The 21,486-nt window shown below is 38.9% G+C and overlaps 1 protein-coding gene across 4 annotated transcripts; it reads left to right on the forward strand.

Annotated features, from left to right (window-relative positions):
- The first annotated feature begins 1,399 nt into the window (after positions 1 to 1,399).
- GLYATL3 (glycine-N-acyltransferase like 3) lies at positions 1,400 to 20,662 on the forward strand. 4 transcript variants are annotated; one of them, XR_014062275.1, is made up of 7 exons: positions 1,400 to 1,470; positions 6,645 to 6,757; positions 9,865 to 9,972; positions 10,432 to 10,558; positions 14,443 to 14,566; positions 18,773 to 19,479; positions 19,624 to 20,662. XR_014062275.1 is itself a non-coding variant. In XM_081520811.1 (6 exons), exons 2-6 carry the CDS (start codon positions 6,680 to 6,682, stop codon positions 19,197 to 19,199), a joined length of 864 nt encoding a protein of 287 aa, XP_081376937.1. In that variant the 5' UTR covers positions 1,400 to 1,470; positions 6,645 to 6,679; the 3' UTR covers positions 19,200 to 20,662. The 4 variants fall into 4 exon arrangements, 2 of the variants coding, with proteins under 2 accessions (XP_081376937.1, XP_081376938.1); XR_014062276.1 differs by lacking the exon at positions 6,645 to 6,757; XM_081520811.1 differs by having other exon boundaries at positions 18,773 to 20,662.
- The last annotated feature ends 824 nt before the right edge of the window (positions 20,663 to 21,486 follow it).

The raw sequence follows: 21,486 nt of genomic DNA on the forward strand, positions 1-21,486 counted from the left end.
TTCGTCTTGTTCTACCCATTCTTCTTTCTGATTTCATCACTTAGTTTCTGCTTCACATAACCTGCATTAAAATTTGTCTTTAATGTTCTACTTGCTAATGACTGTACAGAAATAAAGTAAAAAAAAAAAGTTTAGGTTAACTTGATGAATCTATTTCAAGTTTAATTGTCTTCATCCAATGCAGTTTTCCTGGAAAACATATATTTTTCCTTTTTAGCTATTTCTCCTATGGCAAAAAGCTACTATTCTAGTTAGTTCAGATGTTTAATAGAGAGCAAAGAACTTTGTAAAAAGAATAGAAGTTTCTGTTCTGTAACATGTACTCTAAACCTGGGAAGATGTGTATATGTTCCTCCAAGTCCATAAATAACTTGGCCCCTGACTTTTTAAGGTTTTCTCTGATACTATACTTCATACCTAAAATAGTTTCTGTTCTATAAATAGCAGCTTCTGTTCATTTTTCAAAATCCATTTTCCTTAAATAATGTACAGGAAAGATTAGATTTATATAGGCCCCTTCGGATCATGCATGGGTATAGGGTGCCCTGGGTAACATCATTTTTAAAAAGTTATCAGTATACCAGGATCAAAAATGCTCTTACAGGATCAAAAATGCACTTACTTATCCAGTAATTGTTCTCTAAAACAACTTCCTCCAGTCACTTTCAACTACCAACTACCCATTGTATTACTTAAACCAATATCTTCAAATAAAGAATGCCCTAACATCTCTAGGTTTGATCTTGACTTAGTCAGACTTAAACATGGTAAACAGTATCCTCCCAAGTGACCACATTCAAATTGAAGTTCTCTCTCTATGCCGCTGAGACATTCGTACTGTTTATTACTCTAAGGCTCAGGTATTGTGTGCTGAGATGCCCATGGTGCTTGCAATTGCAGCCAGCGGAGCCAAGTAAATTCTGAATGAATTTTCATTTGAAAGACCAAGGTAAAGGAATTAAAATTCTCAAAAAATACTCTGTTCCTTGAGGGGCCTCCTTAGAGATCACTCTCTTTCAGACTTGGAACTTCAGAACAGCAAAATCATTTTCTTCAGAATAGATAAAAATATATAAGCAGTCAGTACTGTCTTCCTATTGTATCCTATTTGCCTGGGTCCCATTCCTTTTTATTCTTTTCCATTGTATCCTGTCAGAAAGATAGGTTTTGTGTCTAGAAAACGTCCATCTCTAAATCAAGATACGTATTCAGTGCCTTTTACACCATAAAACTAAATGTGGTAGAGAGAGGAGGAATGAAAATATTCATGGTGATTTTTTTCACCTGACGTCATAAACTCCTCCCTTCCTGCTGTTGTGGATACCCTGTCTTTCTTTGGCCCTCCTCTTTCTACGTAGAAGTAATTAGGGAAGATAGGGTTGAAAAATTAACCAGCCTTGGACAAAAAAAGAGACACTGCACTGCGACACAGTTTAAGACCTCAGTTCCAGACTGAACTCTCAACATTAGGTAAGCATTTATTCATTAAAATTACAAGTATCAAGTCATTGGTTATAATTACAAGCAGAAATGGGAAACATAGAAAGAGAGATGAAATACAACATTGTATAGGAAGAACAAACTATATTTAGGTTTAGAGGAAAAGATAATTTCTTGCTGTTGTTTTGGGGTTTGGGGGTGCTTTTGTTTCTTTGCTCTCTAAAGTTTTGATATGGAGAAAATAAGCCTTACAAAAGAAAATTATTTGCATTGTGACACGGGCACACTATAGAAACAGACAAGAATCTCTCTAAACAGAAAACCTATCATCTGAAAAATGATCAGTATTATTGGATTACAAGTACTGTAAAAAGTTCTTTGCTGCTGCTGCTGCTGCTAAGTCGCTTCAGTCGTGTTCGACTCTGTGCGACCCCATAGACGGCAGCCCACCAGGCTCCCCCGTCCATGGGATTTTTCCAGGCAAGAGTACTGGAGTGGGTTGCCATTGCCTTCTCCAAAAAGTTCTTTATTTCCTCCTTAACAAACATTCACTATTGTATTATAAATGGTGTGTGCTGCAGTAGCCGCTCAGTCATGTCCGACTCTTTGTGACCCCATGGACTGTAGCATCCCAGGAGTCTCTGTCCATAGGATTCTCCAGGCAAGAATACTGGAATGGGTTGCTATTCCCTTCTCCAGGAGATCTTCCCAACCCAGGGATCGAACCCAGTCTCCCGCATTGCAGGCGGATTCTTTACCGTCTGAGCCACCAGGGAAGCCCATAAATGGCATATTACATCATAAAAACAGAGACCTTATGTTTTATTTATTTATAAGAATGAATTCTAGGAGCATGTCATGCCTTCCTTGACTGATTAATATTAGTAACATACTGTAGCTGTTTGCTGTGTCCTGATGGGCATCCAAGTGCCTCAAGAAACCTCAGTTCCTAAAATTTATGTGAGTATAATTATTTTCCTTCAGACAGTGACTCTGCTAGTGATAAAATTTTGGCTAAAGGAGGTACAAACCTTTACGTTCCTATTCAAGAACAGGTGTTTATTCAGAAACAAACTCACAAACATAGATAACAGACTTATGATTTCCGAGAGGTGGCGGTGGGGAGGGATAGATTGGGAGTTGGGGATTAGTGTATGCAAGCTATCGTATATAGAACGATAAACAAAGGTCCTGCTGTATAGCACAGGGAACTATCTTCAATATCCTGTGATAAACCATAGTGAAAAATAATGTACATATATGTATAACGAATCACTTTGCTGTACAGCAGAATTTAGCATGTTATAAATCAACTATACTTCAATAAAATAGTTTTTTAAAGAACATTGGCTTATTATAGGGAATTTATAATTGAGTCATGAGGATATAACATTCTGATCTTTCACTTTTCAGAGTTAATAGTTGTCATTATGACTTTCTAGTGGGATTCCAAATGTTAAAAAATATTTTATGAGACTATTTTTCATTCTTATTCTCTGAGAATTTCTGTTTTCTTCTTTGTGAGCTTTAAAATTTATCTTCGTCTTTAATAAAAGAAAGATCCTTATGAAATTTATCACTGTTTTCACTAAAGGATATTGTCTAGTGTTGTATATTAATTACAGTGTCCTCTTTGTGTGAACCCATGGGAGAACTGTCCCTCTGATTTTAATGTCGCCAATCTGTGACCCTGCAAAATTTGTGAGTCAAAACAGCTGCTTAGCCTAGAAAGATAAACTGAAGCCAGAGCAAGGTAGGTTTTGATTATATAGAAGTTAGAGAACTGGACTTAATTTAGAAATGAATAAGTGAAATTTGAGCAAATGCTTTGGTAAAAAGTATAAAGATAATTTTATGGGCAGTCTGAATCATGTTTATTTGTCTTTATGTTAGCTGCTAGAAAGCTTAGAGTGAAATACAGACCCTTACCTGTAAGTATAGTTGATTTTCATTGTTCGTGGCAAGCTTCAAAAAGTCACCTGTGAACACTGTCTTAATTATTTTTGAACCATTGCTCCTAAAGAAAATTCGAGATTAGGTTTCTGCAAGCCTCTGGTCACAAGGTTTTTATCGGCAGATCAATACATAACCTTGTTATATGTGTATTTTCATTTAAAGACACATTACTTAATGTATCTTGTTGATTATCACTGAACTTATAGTCAAGAGCATTATAACCCAAGCCTAAAAGAAACTTATCCAATATGTGTATTTTGGCATACACATGACAGCCTTTTTGCACTTAGGAACACTAAACTGCACTTAAGCACTATGGCCGTTTTAAACAGTGAAATAGCCAACAAAAAGCAAAAAATGCAAAAGAACACGGCACTGGGACTTCGCTGGTCGTCCAGTGGTTAAGATTCCATGCTTCCAATGCAGGAGGTTGCAGGTTCCATCACTGGTGTGGGAACTAAATCCCAACTAAGACGAACCAAAAAAAAAAAAACAAACCACGGCACTAACTAGACATGTAAAGGACTTGTCTGCAGTAGGAGAGCTTGAACAAGAAGTCAGCTTCTTCAACTTCAACTAACTGAAAATGTGGGCATTGGGAGGCTCCCATTTTTCACTGCCCTGTCCATGTCCACAAATGACTTCAGGATCACTGTCAGTACTGATTTGAAGTTACAAATAAATTTTAACAAGTAGGTGAATTCACAAATATGAAATCCATGAATAAAGAGGATCAACCCTACATGCAAGATTGTACTCTGTGTGCCTTGCCTGCCTACTTCGCTCGTAACTCCGTATTTCTTGTGTATCTTTGTGTTTCCGGTAGCCTGAATTTTTATTTTAATTTAATTTTTTATGTATTTTTCCTGTGTGTATAAGTGGTTTTGAATCCTTTGGGGAACAAACCAAGCAATTAATAAGCAAATCAGCTACAAGTATTTAGAATTCCTCTTTTTTTGCACTAGCGACCTTACTACATATTTGTATACAAAAAAATCTCTGAACATCAAACCTAGTAAGAGAAACATGATCAACTTCCTTTAAAATCATTTCATTTCATTTTCGCTCAAAAGACGTTGAATTAGAATTAGTGAATGTGTTTAACCTAAGGATTTACTAAGAAGTTAAGATTGCATTTAGAGATGAGGTGAGTGAGTAAAAAGTCAAGCAGATACAAGGATGAGGAGACAGTGGCTATACTTCTTTCTCTGTTCAACCTCAACTCTGAAAACTTCCTCTCTTCAGTTTCTAATATTGGCTCAGACTTCAAGTATTAAGGCCCAGAAGCCTGATTTGCTGACTGCCTCAGTCCTTCATATCTCTTCCGACTCAGGCTGGGAATGCAAACACCTCAGACATACCACTCAGCGGACTGGAGCCCAGGGGACTTGATCATAAGAAACATGCTTCTTAGAAGTTCAGACTCACATAAACTATATGACAGAGTTTTATGACGATGGATTTCAAATAAATCTACAGGCATATATTCTGAGTATCTCATAGCCACACAGAGATGCCACATAGAGAAGTTGAGTAGCTTTCTCTGTCTGGAAAATGTATTGTAAAGAAACAATCCAGCAGAAGCCCAGGTTCTCAGCGTTTAGTTATCTTTGCATCCAAGTGCCTGGCTGCTCGGGGTGGGGAACAAGAGTAAGTTGGATCAGCTCTATCACATTAAATAGAGAAAAAAAAAATTTTTTTTTCTCTAATTCAGTCAAGACCTGATTGGAAATATGGGGGAAAAACAGTTTTCTTGGAAACAAAAAGCCATGGGACAGGGCCCCCAAAATCTACAAAATGCAATTATATAAGAATACTTGGAGTTGTGTACATTACATTTAGGCCCTTTACCTCCCTTCATTTTATCGGACTAAAATGTGCCTCAGCCTTTGCTCACGTCTGATTCGTCGTTAAGCTAGGTATTTCTCTCCCCTTAACCACCTGGCCCACTCAAGTTTTTCTCTGGTCTTTGCCCCACATTGTGAAAAGAAGTTTCCCTACTTAACCTAAGACTCTTCCTCTGAGCTTCATATCATGCATTCAACAACTACTTTCAGCCACCCTTCCTGTGTGCCAGGCCCTGTGGTAAGTGCTGGGGATACAGTGGAGCACAGAGCAGACATGGATCTTTCTTCATGCAGCTCGAGGCTACTTAAGACCTGCGGTGTAGTACAGGGAGCTCAGCTCGGTGCTGTGTGACCACCTAAATGGGTGAGATTGAGGGTGTGGGAGGGAGGTCCAAGAGGGAGGGGATAAGGTATACATGTGGGAGGGAGGTCCAAGAGTGGGGGGATAATATATACATATAGCTGATTTAGGGATTCCCTGGTGGCTTAGACGGTAAAGTGTCTGCCTACAGTCCGGGAGACCTGGGTTCGATCCCCAGGTCAGGAAGATCCCCTGCAGAAGGAAATGGCAACCCACTCCACTACTCTTGCCTAGAAAATTCTATGGATGGAGGAGCCTGGTGGGCTACAGTCCATGGGGTCACAAAGAGTTGGACGCGACTGAGCGACTTCACTTTCATAGCTGATTCACATCATTATATGGCAGAAACTAACACAACATTGTAAAGCAACTACACTCCAATTTAAAAGAAAAAGAATGACACCCTCATCCCTATGCAGTGAGGCTACTGGGGAGACTGACAAGCCCCATACCAACCCTTGCAAGGTGGCTGGCTGCTGTGGCTTTGTCCCGGAGTACCACATCCTTGTCCCCAGGGGCACTAGTATCATTCCAGCCCCTGTGTCTAAGAAGATACTGACAATAGCTTCAACTGGTGACTTTCTGTACCTCTGCCAGGGGCTGTACTGCCTCCGTGGGCAACTTTCCCAAGGCCATTTTTTTTTTTTTTTGGATGCACTTGCTGAGTCATATTGACCTGACCGAAGATTAAACCCATGTCCTTGGCAGTGAAAGCAGGGAGTTCTAACCACTAAATAACTTTTGATGCCATTTCCAAGACCTACAGCTAGCTCACTCCTGAAAGAGATGGTATTCACCAAGTCTTCATATTAGGAATTCACCGACCATCTTAAGACCCACACCAGAGTTTCTCTGCAGAAGACTCCAGCTCCAGTTGTAGCCACCATATCATTTTATATGAGAAAAAGTGAATGAAGCCCAGTTAAAAACAAACAAAAAAAAAGAATCACAAGACAAACAAAAAGTTTCAAGGATCTTTCTGGGTAGATTTAAATATTAACAGACAAAAATTAAATATACCCTTTCACATTTTTAATTAGAGGTGGAATTACTAGCTCTCCACTCTCCAGAGAAGATGCCAGTTCTTAACTGTTCTACCAAATTACTGATCCTGGAAAAAATGCTGAAGAGTCACTTTCCTGAATCACTCAAGGTATGATACACTGAATAGTTCTATCTTCTCCATTTTATTAATCTGTGAAACAACATCAGACTTACAGCTGTTTCCCAGATTTTCCTGATGGTGAGACTCTGGGAGTACTTGGTAAACATACAGTTTCCCAGTCCCCTCCTGCTAGAGACTGATTCAATGGATTGGGGATACAATGCAGTTGTTTATATTTTTGACAGTCTTGCTAGATACCTTCTAGGAAAATTCAGGCTGTGCTGGACTGGACTATTTATGAAGTAAATTTGAGTTCTACATTTTATTAAATGGCAGAAGGGTAATTTCTTACTTGTTAAGTTTTTAATTTTTAAAGACTTCTAAATTCAGATTAGTTGACTTGATCTGAATGGTATGTATAATTTTTTAAAAAATATTTTTCACATTATCTCATTGGAGCTTCAAAAACACCTGATCAATCCCTCTCTAAAATTAATTCCTCTGTAATATTAAAACTTCTGAATAGGCAGATATTTATATTATAATTTTGCAGATATTACTAAATAAATAACTTCCCCCTTTTCAGGTGCTAGAATTTAGATTTAAATACAGATTATCATGTTTCAAATTAAGTGTTCTTTGGAAACGCTTGCCTCTCTCAGCCCCATCTGAAGTAAGAATTAAGGAAATGAACACAGGAAATAGGCAGATAGATGTCTTTCTGAGAAATCTCCTCTTTCATAGCTGCTTAGCTTTTTGCTCCTAATTTCTCATTTCTCCTACCCTGAGTCTTTTTATCTCTAAATCTCTTTATCCTCCTTTAATGATTTCATTGTTATATAATGCCTGGCTTTGTTCTTTGACCATTGTTTCAAAATACCCTTTCAGTAAATACTAAGTCCTTTAGTGAATAAAAAAGATAAAAGATAGCCTGAGTTGTTTCCTCTTCCTCCATCCACTGGAATTTATAGCTGCGTATTTTATAATCTCACTTTAGGCTTAAATGTTTAAATATCCTTCCAGATTTCCTTCACAAGCTCTACCTGCTCATTTCTCTAGCATCTTGACTCCCTGCTAGCCACTTTGCATCTCTTCTCAACACTTACTTTTTGGATAAATAAATTATTGAAAGGATTTGTTTGTTTTCTTATTGGAGGGCAATTGCTTTACAATGTTGTGTTGGTGTCTGCCATACAACAACATGAACCAGTCATAATATAGACTGATTCTATATTATATAGACTGATTCTTTAGAGGCCCTCCCTGTAAAGCCTTCCTCCCCCATCCCATCCCACCCCTCTAGGTTGTCACAGAGCACCAGTCTGGGCTCCCTGTGTTACACTGCAGCTTCCCACTAGTTGTCTGCTTTACACATGATAACATATATATGTCAATGCTACTTTCTCGATTTATCCTACCCTCTCCTTCCCCCTGTGGTTTCAACCAATGCCAAAGCTTTCAGTTGGTTCTGATCTTTTACAAACTAGTTATTTTTTCAGAATCTGAATATTGTAAAGAGTTTTCTTTTTCTTCTAACCTTGTGAACATTTCAATCATGTTTAAGTTCCATTCTTGAACAAGGATTATGCTTTCCTCATGTGAAACCATTCTAATAAATGTATTATTCTGTATAGGTAAGATCATCAGTTCCAGAATTTAATCATGAAGAGAATAAGCATGACCCTTCCAGGTTACTTTAGTTTGTGCTTTCTCATGCAAGAACAATAAGCACCTTAACATACTTTCCAGCCAACTCAACTGAAGGAAGGAAAGGACAAGTCAGAATCACAAGACCTAACTCCTCCATCCCGGGACCGTGCCTGTGGGATGAGGAGAGGGGGTTGGGGCCGTGCCTCCATTTTGTCAGTAATGCCTAACGCGGCTCCCGACAGTCACCGAGAGTCAGATAGGACTGAAGCAACTTGGCACACACCCACATAACACTAGAAAGTGCACAAAACATAATGATACAGCTTGGTGAATTTTCTCAAAGTGAGTATCTATGTAACTTCTACTCCATTCAAGAAAGAACAGTATATCAAACACCATTCTTCCCCCACTCCATACTCTTTTTCTGTCAATATCTTTCCCTGCTTCCCCATAGTAACCACTATCGACTTCTAAAGTCATCATTTAATTCTGCCTGTCTTTGAATGTAATATAAATTGGATCACACAGTAAGTACCTTTTTGAACTTAGCTTCTTTGGCTGGACAGGTTCGATACCATGTTGCTCTTTTGTAATCCAGAGTAGGAATATGCCACAATTTATTTATTTGTTCCACTGTTGCTGGATATTGTTTCCAGTTTTTGTCTACAGTATTATAAAAATGCTGCTGTGAACACTGGCCTATAGCTTAGCTCTCTTCCTTACCACCACAACTCTGTCTTCTCTAGAAGCACAGAGATAACATATGAAAGTTGCTTTGTGGGACAGATATCTTTGATTCTTAGTGGAGAAAAAAAATGTGAAAAGTCACAGAACAGAATTCTAATGATACTTCAGTATTGTTTAGTCAATAAGCATTTGGTCAGCTCTGTCAGACTCCATAGATAGGAGAGTGAATTAAACATAGTTACAACCCGCAGGGAATGCTTATACAGACCTGCTCTATAACATCTGAAATACAGAGTATGTTTTTGCCTTTTATTCTGGGAGATAGTATCTCAGTCTCAAGTGATATTTAATTGTAATTCAGGGTTGAAAGAGTAGTTGTACTTCACATATGATTTTCAAATAGTGTAGTAAACTTCAAAAGCAGTTGTACATCAAAATTATCCGTAGAAATTTTAAAAGATACATGAACTCTAAATCTAGATATCAGACACTGATTCATTAAGTGTTACTGACCTATGTTCCAAGTCCCTGTCTGGTAAGCCCATTGATTTGGTGGTACCTCTCACCATTGTGCTAAAAAAAGCACTAAGTTTTGGGAGCATTTTCATAGACTGTCATAGACACTTTAACAGTTTTCATGTGCACTGATGAAATAACAAGGGAGAAGTCTATATGTGTGTGGGTTGTGAATATATGTGTATATATTTATAATTTTCCCTCATGGCCATGGCTTTGCAGTAGTACAAGAAATGAAGAGTAATAAGCATCTAAAATGGTTAATAATATGACTAGCCATTCCTCTGGGTTCTTTGCCTCAGGTTTACGGAGCAGTGATGAACATAAATCGTGGGAATCCCTTTCAAAAGGAAGTGGTGTTGGATTCATGGCCTGACTTCAAAGCCATCATCACACGGCGGCAGAAAGAGGTACACTTTTAAAAGGCCAAAAAAGGATTGGTACCAACAGGAATGAAAAGATAAAGTAAAGGGGAAATTGTAACCATCATAGCTTAACAAGCTATACACCTCACCATTAGCTTTTAATTTGACTGGCTTTGGAGTATCAGACGTATGGAAACCTCCAGTCTAAATGTGTTCACTAAGATGCTTTCTCTAGTGTTTGATAATTCCTAGAAGCATGAAGCAGATGTGCTTGTACACACTAGTTTTCCCACTGGGTTGATGATTCCTTATGATCATTGACTTTGGTCATATGGATAAATATGAAAGAAGATTGAAAAAGACAGCATCCTCCCCATTCTGCCTCTGAGACAAAGGAGAGGCTCACGTGATCAAAGGTGGTGTCCTGACCACATTAGGAAAGTATTGGAGTTCTATATCTAGAGGATGTGTTTTATGTGTTTGTGATTATGTCTTCTGTCCTAGGCTGAGACAGACAACCTGGACCATTATACTAATGCCTATGCTGTGTTCTACAAAGATGTCAATGCATACAGACAGCTGTTGGAAGAACATGGTGTTATCAACTGGGACCAAATTTTTCAAATACAGGGTGGGTCAAGTACAAGACACTAGACAGGCATTTTTTTTCTCCTTTTTGTCATATCTATTAGATATATAAATATGACACACTTTTCACACATATAAGCACACATATGTACAAATACACTTACATACATTTTATATATTAACAGCTTATGTATTACAGTCTTGTAGCAATACTTTTTTTTTTTTTTTTATTGCTAATGAGGTACGGCCTTTGGGGTTGGCAGAGGCCATTTAAATGAGGCTGTTTTTAAGCGATTTTTTTTTTTTTCCAAAAATGGTATTAGTGAATATCACAGGATATTTCTCCTTATTACTTCTAACCCTTTCCTATCATAATCTTTTAAAGTAAATCTAATTTAAGTCTAAGCCAATATGTAAGCCTTTCTTCTTTCTAAAGTAAATGATTCTTGAAAAAGATAATCAACTGGTCTGCATAGGATAAACTGAAATGATTTTATAAGGAAAGAGTATATGTGGGCTCCAAGGAGATAACTGCATAGCCATCAATGCTTCTGGAAGAACTTTAGGCCAAGGCCAAAACAGATTAAGAGTTTTGATTATTTGGATGGATAGCTTTGGCTTTAGTGTATCACTTGCTCTCTCAACTTTTTCTAATGATTGGGAGTCGATATAGGCAACGAAGTTACTGTGTGTAGCTCTTCCAGTGAAATGAGTTCCTTGATCATTTGACAAGAAGGTAGGAACCCCCATGTTAGATATGTAAATTCTGGTAATTTTTATCAGCCAGAAATAGCTGAAGCCCTCTACAAGAAAAGTTTCTGTCCACCTATAACAATTTATGTAAATTCATAACCTAAAAACTTGGGATGTTGTATATTAAAAAAAAAATCCCCTTGCAAATGCTCAAAAAGACTTTATAGAGGCAGTTCTAAACTCTCTCACACATTTACAGATTTACTCCTGTTATGCTGGTTAGAAGTGAGGCATAATTCCACCACTTGCTTACCTAATTAACAATTCAGAAAAATCTCACCAGGGTTACTTTAATGTGGAAATGAGTATATCTCCTCCTTGATGTGAAAAGTCATGGCAGTAACTGGATGGATTTTGGTATTATTGGTTAATATCCTCAAATCCCCTGAATTCATCATTATGAATGAGAGACCATCCCTCTAATTGCCAATAATTTTTTTCAGAAGGCTGAGCTATTAGTTGTGAGTTATACTCATTTTAATTGATAGTCGTCTTTCCTGAGGGTTTGGTAGGGAGAGATGTGAATTATAGCACCTAGTATAGCTGGAATGATAAAACCCCTTATTTACCATGTAGAGCGTAGAGGCTCTTGACTTCTGATGTGGTCTCAACTTTAGGTTTCTGTGGTAAAAACTGTAATCTCTTTAGGACACTGAATAACTTCTAAGAAGTCATTAGGATCTTTACTATCCTTATTCAGAGAACCTAAAAAGGTGCCATTTCTATAACATCTCTAAATCATGAGCCTCCCTAAAAGCCTATCAGCTAGACATAAACAGCCTTTTACTTTCTGCCGAAGGGCAGGCTAGGTCAGAACTACTAGTTGGGCTGGTGGGTAGATCAGGATTTAGGTAGTGCAGCTGCTTCAGTACTGGGTGTTTAGAGCAAGAACACACCCGGCATGGGAATGCCTTTTTCATTTTTAATCTAAGAACCATCCATAAACAATGTTAAATCAGGGTTAATCCTCTAATGGACTCAGAGGAGCCAAACTCCTTGTGTTTGCCGTACCCAAGGGCAGCAAACAAAAACATGCACAGTTGCCCAGACAGGCCCTTCTCCCTGCTCACTGCTCCCTGGTAGTTTCATGGATGAGAGAGCTTGTCTCCACGAGCACCAGCCTGAAAGTTTCAAAGACCTGCTCACTGGTAACTATGAACCAAAAAAATATCCCGAGTCCTGGCTTACTCAGTTAGCAACCCTTCCCCTTCTAAGGAGGTGGAGTGGGCAATAGCAGAAAGAGAAGTGGAGGTTCCTTTCTCCTTGAGAAAGGAGAAAATCATTTGTTAAAAATGATACCCTGCTGGAGAATAGCATTGAAACATGTATATTATCATATGTGAAACAGAACACCATTCCATGTTTGATGCATGAGACAAAGGCTCAGGGCCAGGGCAATGGGATGACTCAGAGGGATGGGATGGGGAGGGAGGTGGGTGGGGGGTCCAGGAAGGGGAACACATGTAAACCCATGGCTGATTCATGTCAATGTATGGCAAAAACTATTACAATATTGTAAAGTAATTAGCCCCCAACTAAAATAAATAAATTTATATATAAAAAAAAGATCCCACATGCCACAGCAAAAAAAAAAAAAAAAAATGATACCCTGTCACCAGATAGAAGGACATGATCCACAGCACCCTGGAAAGATGATTGGCAAAATCTAAACAACAAATCCTGTTGTTTGGTGATTAGAGGGCCCTAACCACCAGGATTCTCCGACAAAAGAAATTTTTAAAGTGGGGAGAGAGGAGTTTAGTGGGCATCGAAAGATCTGTTGATGAAAAGACTCACAGGACAAAAAGTGGGCAAAATCAAACTACAGTGTTTAAGGATGCATGCTTGGATAATAAAACTGTAAAGAAAACAAGAAAATGGTTATCTTAAAAATTATTATCATGATTATTTTTGGAGGTGAGAAAAGGAATTGTGATAAAAGATTGGGAGTGTGATACATAGAAGGGAGCCCATCAAATTCTATTCTGTGGCTTTAGAAGTAGTCAAAATGTATGTAATTATTACTAATTAAGCTATCCCTTTTATGCAGTTTTTGTTACCTGTTACATCTTATACGTCTAAAAGGTTTTGTTTTAATGTTAGAATGATTTTTAGAAAGAATTGACTCAGTCTAACTTAGGAGAAAAAAATTCTGTTGAAACTACCATCAACACCTTGAGTCAGGACGGCTCACTACCACTTAGGTGTAATTCGGTGTTATAATATGGAGTGCTAGCCCCAGCATCTATGATTTTAATAGCATTAACTTGAAGACTTGCTTGTCTTTTCTTAGACTTACCTCCTTGATGGAGAAGCCAAGGCTCAGGGCACAGTCTGTGTTTACCGTGACCTGCCACTCATGTTTTCTCCAAGAGGAAGTGATTTCCTAGGAGAAGGAAACAAGCAATTAGATATGAAAGCAAGTGGGAAAGTCAATTTTCAGAGGATTCAAGCAGTCAGCAGCCAGAATGGAAAGGACAGAGCAGATCAGGATTTGGAGAAGCAGACAGTCAGTTCTAAGTAAACAAGCCCCTTGCCATACTGTAATTACTATCAGAACAGAGACCATGCCATTCTTGTGTCCCACTCTGAAGCTGTGCCCAACGCAGTGCTTTACATGCAACAAGGGCTGAATAAGGGCTTATAGAGAATACAGTACAGCTATGACAATGAGTGAGTGCTGGGTGAGTTAAGTTCGGAATAAACCTCACCAGTCTAAGTTTATATATTGACATTGCTGTGATGGGCATTTAGGCAGGAGACTGAAAGACGGTCTTTAAAGTGAGATTGCTCTGCCAAATAAATTGAAGCTCTTTCATACTTCTAGAGCTAGAAAATATCCCTTACCCTCAGGGGCATAAGATCAATCTGAGAAGTCAGAAAAATAAAAGTTCCCATAAGACATTACAAATTCTTAAGGGATAGTCCCGTCAGAAATTCCCATGGAAGATCATGATCAACATGGATATTTGAAAATCTCATACCAGATTTGAAAATCAGACAAAGGAGTAGCTCTGATAATACATATATGAATACAAAGTGGTTAGGATAATACAAGATGGGAGACTGGTGGTATTGATGATAGCAAGTATAGAAATACTATAACAAATTTCCTTTCGGCATTTTCAGATAAAGCGTCCACATTTTTTTTTCATTGTGTGTTTCCACATACAGGGCTGCAGAGTGAATTATATGATGTTTCCAAAGCTGTTGCCGACTCAAAGCAGGTGGATGTAAAGCAAGCTTCCTTCAAGGCCGCTTGCTTGTCTCCAATTTCAACTGCAGACATCAGTTTCTTGTATGTAAAGCAAGCTTCTCCTTCTGGGGGAGAACTTATGCTATGGAAGTACAAACTACAGTACCAGGAGTACTTAATACCATTAAGGAATATTCTGGGCTGTTGGATTTAGGCGACTGAATCTAAACGTGTGTGTGTGTATGTGTTTACTCTTTCCCTTTTTGCTGCGCTTGACTGCTCATAATTTCCTGCAAAATCAAATCTGTGTCTCTGTCCATAGTAATTAACTATGGACAGTTTTTTTCACAGAATATACAGGAAAATCATTTCTTGGGCATCCTCCTCCTCCAAATAATTCTAAATAACTTCTGCTGTCTGCACCCAAGGTGGTTAAAATTGTTTTTTGTTGTTTCAGGGACGAAGGTATTTAACTGACTTACGTGTCTTTTATGCAAGGCACTAAATATTTTAAAGTTTTAAATACATCGCCTCTTGAATCCTTTCTGCAACCCTATAAAGCAGTACCATTATTATTCCCTTTTTGAACAGAATTGAAATAACACACAGTAGCAAACTGTAGAGCCAGAAACAATCAAAAGAAGTCTAATTCCAGAATCCAGCCCTTCAGAACATGTGTTAGTTTATATCTGCATTCTTTTACTTTGTGGTCCCTGATCTGTCATTTACTAGTTGCTTTGAGTTTTGCCTTACGTTTCTGTGAGTGTCTGTGTGTTAGTTGCTCAGTGTGTCTGACTCTTTGCTACCGTATGGACTCTAGCCTCCTCTGTCCATGGGATTCTCCAGGCAAGAGTAGTGGAGAGAGCTGCCAGTTTCTTCTCCAGGTTACCTTTCTGAGACTCAATCAATTCTTTGTAAAAACTAATGTATACTACCTTCTTTGCATGTTTCATGTAAGCAAATGAAACTTGATACCTGAAAAGTAACCACTTCGGTGAATGTTACTTTTCTTCACTTCTGTGGTGTATGTTGAAGTAATTATTGAGCACAACAAGATTAAACCTAGAAAAGAAGGGACACTTCAAGTCACATAAAGCAACAGGATTTTATTGTTCCTTTTTCAGTTATGAAAATTTTCAAACACAAGAGTTGAGAAACTAGTGTAATTAACCTCCAAAACCAATATACTTTAAAAAAAATCTTAAACACCTGCCTCTTTCAATCACAAAATAATGGCAGTTTGCAATTTTGTTTGTTCTTTGTTAAATTCCAGCTGTAACCTTTTCAACAATACATTTTCCTATTAATTGAATTAAAAAAATATAACCAAGCCTGTGCTCATTAAATATACATGTATATTTTAAAAATATACAAAAAGTACAAGATTTATTATGTTAGGAATCTTTTATACAGACCTCTATCTTTCCCATACCCTGATTTATTCTAAAGGAAATATCTTAGATATTATTCCATTATACTTAAATATTATATCTCCAAAAGAATTATTATTATTATTATTTTGGCCAGGCCTCACAGCTTGTGGGATCTTATTAATCCCTGGTGGTTCAGACAGTAAAGGATCTGCCTGCAATGTGGGAGATCTGGGTTTGATCCCTGAGTTGGGAAGATCCCCTGGAGGGGTGCATGGCAACCCACTCCAGTATTTTTGCCTGGAGAATCCCCATGGACAGAGGAGCCTGGCGGGCTACAGTCCATGGGGTCGCAAAGAATAGGACACGACTGAGTGACTCAGCGCAGCACAGCATGGCTTGTGGGATCTTACTAATAGCTCCCCTTCAGGCAGCGAACCCTAGCCCCAAAAGTGAACACACTGAATTCACTCAGGGAATTCCCAAGAATTTTTTTTATTAAAGTGCTATAGTAACATCACCTCTGTGTCAGGGGTCCCCCCAGACCACCCACAAGTTCAGTGATTGGCTAAGAGGACTCACAGGACTCAACATATTTAGTTGTGGCTATAACTTATTATACTGAAAAGATACAAACCAAAATCAGCACAGGGGAAAAAGATGCTTTGGCAAAGTCCAGAGGAAACCAGACACAAGCTTCCCAGAGGCCTCCCTGAGCAGAGTCACGCAGTATGCGTTCGCTTCCCAGCAATGAGTTGTGACAACACAGCTAAGATTTTTTTACTGGAGGTACCTTCTGCTAAGCATGCACCAATTTCCTAGACTCCCAGGAGGAAAACAAGTGTTCAGCATAAATTATATCGGTTGTATAAACAGGCCAAACTAACCACTCTTACCAGTTCTGGGAATGGCAGGACTCCTCCAGAAATCCAAATTACCAGACACCTAGCCAAAGGCCAACCTGGCAAGCAGATTCTCTAAAAACAGTGGCCTCCAGCCTGCTTTGTTAGCTCTTTCCTTAAAATTTTGTGAACGCTATTTCCTAAATATAAAATGACCTGTTAGTAGTCACATTTTCCCAATTATCATAAAACTTTTAGCACTTTATTTGTTTTTAATAAGCACTTGTTTATTATATGGAACTGGTTAATGTCTCTCTTAAGTTTCTTTTGACAGACAGGTATCCTTTTCATCATTTTTTATTTCTTATGTTACTTTTGGTTGAAAAAAAAATCAGGCTATTTGTCCTTTAGAGTTTCCCACGGTCTGTCCAATTCAATAGACATGAGTTTAAGCAAATTCCAGGAAATAGTGAAGGACAAGGAGGCCTGATATGCTGCAGCCCATGGGGTTGCAAAGAGCCACTTACAACTGAGCTACTGAACAACAAGTCTGTTTGCTGTCATATCCCTGAGATGTTATTTAAAATTTTCCTCAATCCCCCGTGAGATTTTAAATCTTTTAAAATCAAATCTTAAAATTGATCTTTTTTAAATCAAATTTTTACTTGAATTGCTCCTTTCTGCATAGGAAGTTAGACAATTTGTCTTTAAAATCTGAATCATTATACAAATTTGTACACTTTATTTTGGATACCTGCCCTTCACATGCAAGGTCATTGTCTCGAATGTCCCTCCTGAAACACGTGGTTTAGTGTTTTTATTTGTAGTGACATCGCTACCTGAAGCTTCTTTGACTTTGTTCGAAAGTTTATTTTCGAGAATTAAATGAAAAAATCCTATTAAGCCAGTTATTGCTTGCATTTATTTATATTCTTTCCCCCTGCTTAGTGATTAGGCGAATGGCCCAGTTCCAGGTCTCAGAGAATACCTGGAATGTGAGCTAACACTGTATAACCACTAATAAAAGAAAACACAAACTTGTACTTCATAAAGAAGGACATAGTACAGGACCTCCCTGGTGGTCCAGTGGCTAAGACTTCATGCTCCCAGTTCAGGGTGCCCGGGTTCAATTCCTGCTTGGGAACTAGATCTCACCTGCTGCAACTAAAAGATCCAAAATGCTGAAACTAAGACCTGGAACAGTCAAACAGATATTTTAAAAAAGGACATAGTGAGAATGACATCAGTGGCCTCTTAACTGGGAATGGTCTTAGGATATTGATAACTTCAAGCATGAAAGATAATTCCAAACACAACCAGCCCCCAGAGACTTGCAACTAAGTAACCTGTCTCAGTTCTTAGCAACTGCAACAATTTCTGTCTTTTTTGTTTTTGTTTTTATCTTAATGCCCATGGATTTTGAAATTTTTTTCCATAATGTTTAGGGAAAGATCTGAAAGAGCTAGCATTTCTCAAGCACCTACAAATGCCTAGAACATTAAGCAGTTTATATTTCTTTCGTGGACATGGTTGCCTAAAGGTAGGAGTCCTATCCTAAAACATTTATTATCATCAAGAAAAATATTAGAGGCCCAAGTATCTGGACTTGTTCAAGGCCTCAGAGAGGGTATCAGCAGACTCAGGACTTAATAAGAACAAGTTTGAGGTTTGTTTTCCAGAAAAATGAAATCCTTGCCTTCATCTACTCTGAGGACAATAACAGGTGGGCGTAAAATTTGAAGGAAAGACTTAGACTCAATATAATGAGTGTTTCATCCTATTAGAAATGAAATCCTAAAAGATGTTTGTAAGTGGTAAGTGATGGATTCTTATTTATTGAAAATATTCTAGTATTTGCTAAGCACTATCTCCAGGATGCTTTCTCAGTTTGAATCAATGTAAAAGGAGAAGTAGTTGGGGAATTCCGCGGAGGTCTGGTGGTTGGGACAGGATGCTTTCACTGCTGGGGCCAGGTTTGATCCCTGGTGGGAGAACTAGGATCCCCCAAAGTTTGAAGTGAATAAAAAAGAGAGAAATACTTGTTTGTGGTCATGTGATCCCAAGTTCATATTTCTTCCCATGTCATTTTCTTCAAGAATGAATTCTTCCCTACGACTAACCTACCTGAGTGTTGCTGATGTTGACTTACTCAACCAGACTTGGTCTCGGGGCGGCAATGAACAGTGTCGGCGGTACATCACCAACCTCATCTCCTGCTTCCCCAGTGTGTGTGTCCGTGATGACAAGGGGAACCCCATGTCTTGGTCTATGATGGACCAGTTTGCCACCATGTGCCATGGCTACACCATGCCTGAGCATCGCAGGAAAGGTTATAATCGGCTGGTGATCCTCATGTTGGCCAGCAAGTTGCAAAGCCAGGGATTCCCCTGTCAAGGCAACATCGTGGATGACAACACGAAATCCATTAACCTCGCGAAGAGCATCCACTCTGACTTCTTGCCTTGTCGGTTCCATAGGCTTATTCTCACTCCTCCAGCTTTCTCTGGGCAAGTTCACCCCTAGCCCATTGGAACTCCAGGAGTTCTCTTCCTTTTTCTGAATATACACACGCTCCTTAGCTGCCAATGAGGGAAAAATTAAAACTAGAATCAGGGAGACTTTTAATTGTTGAAAAAGACCAGAAGACAAACAGGCTTAGGCTCGGAAGCCCTAACTCTCCCTGTCTCAAATTTCTACGGTGTGACGATAGGGGTCAGAAAGAGCTGTGACTAGAAACAGGATAACTATCTTCCTTTAGGATCCACTGCAGGAAGAAGGGAGAAGGCAATGGCAACCCACTCCAGTACTCTTGCCTGGAGAATCCCATGGACAGAGGAGCCTGGTGGGCTGCAGTCCGTGGGGTCGCTAGGGGTTGGACATGACTGAGTGACTTCACTGTCACTTTTCACTTTCCTGCATTGGAGAAGGAAATGGCAACCCACTCCAGTGTTCTTGCCTGGAGAATCCCAGGGACGAGGGGAGCCTGGTGGGCTGCTGTCTATGGGGTCACACAGAGTCAGACACAACTGAAGTGACTTAGCAGCAGCAGCAGGAAGAAGGTTCTAAAGCCATCAATCTTAACACAGGAGCAGAAATGACTGTGTGAGAACAAATGACTAACGTGGGAGTACCTGGATCTGCATTATTATTGCCCTTGGGCTTATGCCTGCTTTTCTACAACCACACTGGCGTCCTACAACCGTAAATAACACTCTCATGTGCCTGCCACTGCTCTGTCTCCCCAAATCTCTTCCTACCACCCGTGACTCAGGTTCTCTGTAGACTATCCTGCCTTCCTCCCTCCCCCCTTTAATTCCTGTCTCTCCTCTAGCCTATAGTTCTTCCCTGGGAATGTTTGAATGTAGTGGTTCTCACATTTTAGTGCACTTCAGAATCACCTGGAGGGCAGGTTGCAACAAAGATAGCTGAGTCTCTCCCCACAGCCCCTGATTCAGTAAGTTTGCGGATGGGTCTAAGGTCGTGCCTGAAAATTTGTACTTCTAAAAGTTTCCATATCTCAGTTGCCTTGGATGGAGGAATGAACACATGAGCATTTTAAAAGCTAGAAGCAGATGCTATCAGCATAAGACTGGACACTGCCTATCACCTATTTCAGCTCCTTTGCTCACAATCATTTCTCATGGAGACCTAAGAGGCCTATTTATGTAGGTGTGTATTTGGTATGCAAATATAAACATACATATACATGTATTTTCACTTCTTTCTTACTTCTGTATGCATACGTACATACTCAGAGAATTGTGGTAAGATAACAAACTTCAGTTTATTCTCATTACATATGAATATTTGTGGGCCAAAGAAAATAAATGACTTCTTCAAGATTATATAGATAACCAGTGCTAGAGGTTGAGCCAGAATGGTGTTATGTTGATTTCAAACTGTTTTCTTTTCACTAGACCATGTATCTTTTTAGGAAATGTAAAAGAAATTTAAATGATTAAGTAATAAAATCCACATCTCCTTCATCTTTTATTCTTGTCAGTATTTTTTTTTTAATTTGGGTTCCAATTGCTTGTGTCTGCGTATCTTTCAAGGACAGTAAAGGAAGAGATAAACATCACAAGCTGTGCTCTTCTATCTGCAACAAAAGCCGACACAAACAATGGTTGGCTTTGTCTAGTCTGGATAAAGTTGACTTAGCCATATAGAAAATACATGGCTTATAGGGTTTCTTATTGTGTGGACGTCACAAAAAATCTCAACTACAAAGATAAGAGGAAATCTAAATTTTAGATGTTTATTCTGAGAAAAGTAATGGAGAAGGAAATGGCAGCCCACTCCAGTACTCTTGCCTGGAAAATCCCATGGACGGAGGAGCCTGGTAGGCTACTGTCCATGGGGTCGCAAAGAGTCAGACACGACTGAGCGACTTCACTTTCACTTTTCTGAGAAAAGTAAACTGGCTGAAGGAGAGCTTCAGTTACAATGAAAATGATTCCTTGGGAGTAAATATATGCTTAGGTCTTCCTGAGCCAGTGGTTACCTAGAGACTTATCCGTGGGGCCAGAGGGAAAAGCTCTAAGGAACTGGAGTCCATAAATCTCTCAGGAGAATCTGCCCCAGGGACATGCAGTATCCAAAGCACTGATGAACAGAGGGTTACTCCCACCTGTACACAGTCTCATTATTATAGCCTTGTGCCTTATTTCTTCTTAATGATAACGTGCCTATTATTTACTTAACACTCAACTGCATGCTGATAATTGTGCCAAATTTTGTATATACTTATGTGTAATAAATATATGTGTGTGTTTATTTTATTATGGGGAGTCTGGCTCAGGGGTTTAAT

The sequence above is a fragment of the Giraffa tippelskirchi genome, chromosome 8, assembly GCF_054371585.1.
Source record: "Giraffa tippelskirchi isolate mGirTip1 chromosome 8, T2T-mGirTip1v1.2.pri, whole genome shotgun sequence".
Taxonomy (NCBI): domain Eukaryota; kingdom Metazoa; phylum Chordata; class Mammalia; order Artiodactyla; family Giraffidae; genus Giraffa; species Giraffa tippelskirchi.

What these genes read in the sequence shown, in the direction of transcription:
- GLYATL3 (XM_081520811.1), top strand. Translation starts at nt 6,680, where the DNA reads ATGCCAGTTCTTAACTGTTCTACCAAATTACTGATCCTGGAAAAAATG. An exon ending in ACTTTCCTGAATCACTCAAG is followed by an intron (nt 6,758 to 9,864) that starts GTATGATACACT and finishes TCTTTGCCTCAG; the next exon opens with GTTTACGGAGCAGTGATGAA. An exon ending in CCAAATTTTTCAAATACAGG is followed by an intron (nt 10,559 to 14,442) that starts GTGGGTCAAGTA and finishes TTCCACATACAG; the next exon opens with GGCTGCAGAGTGAATTATAT.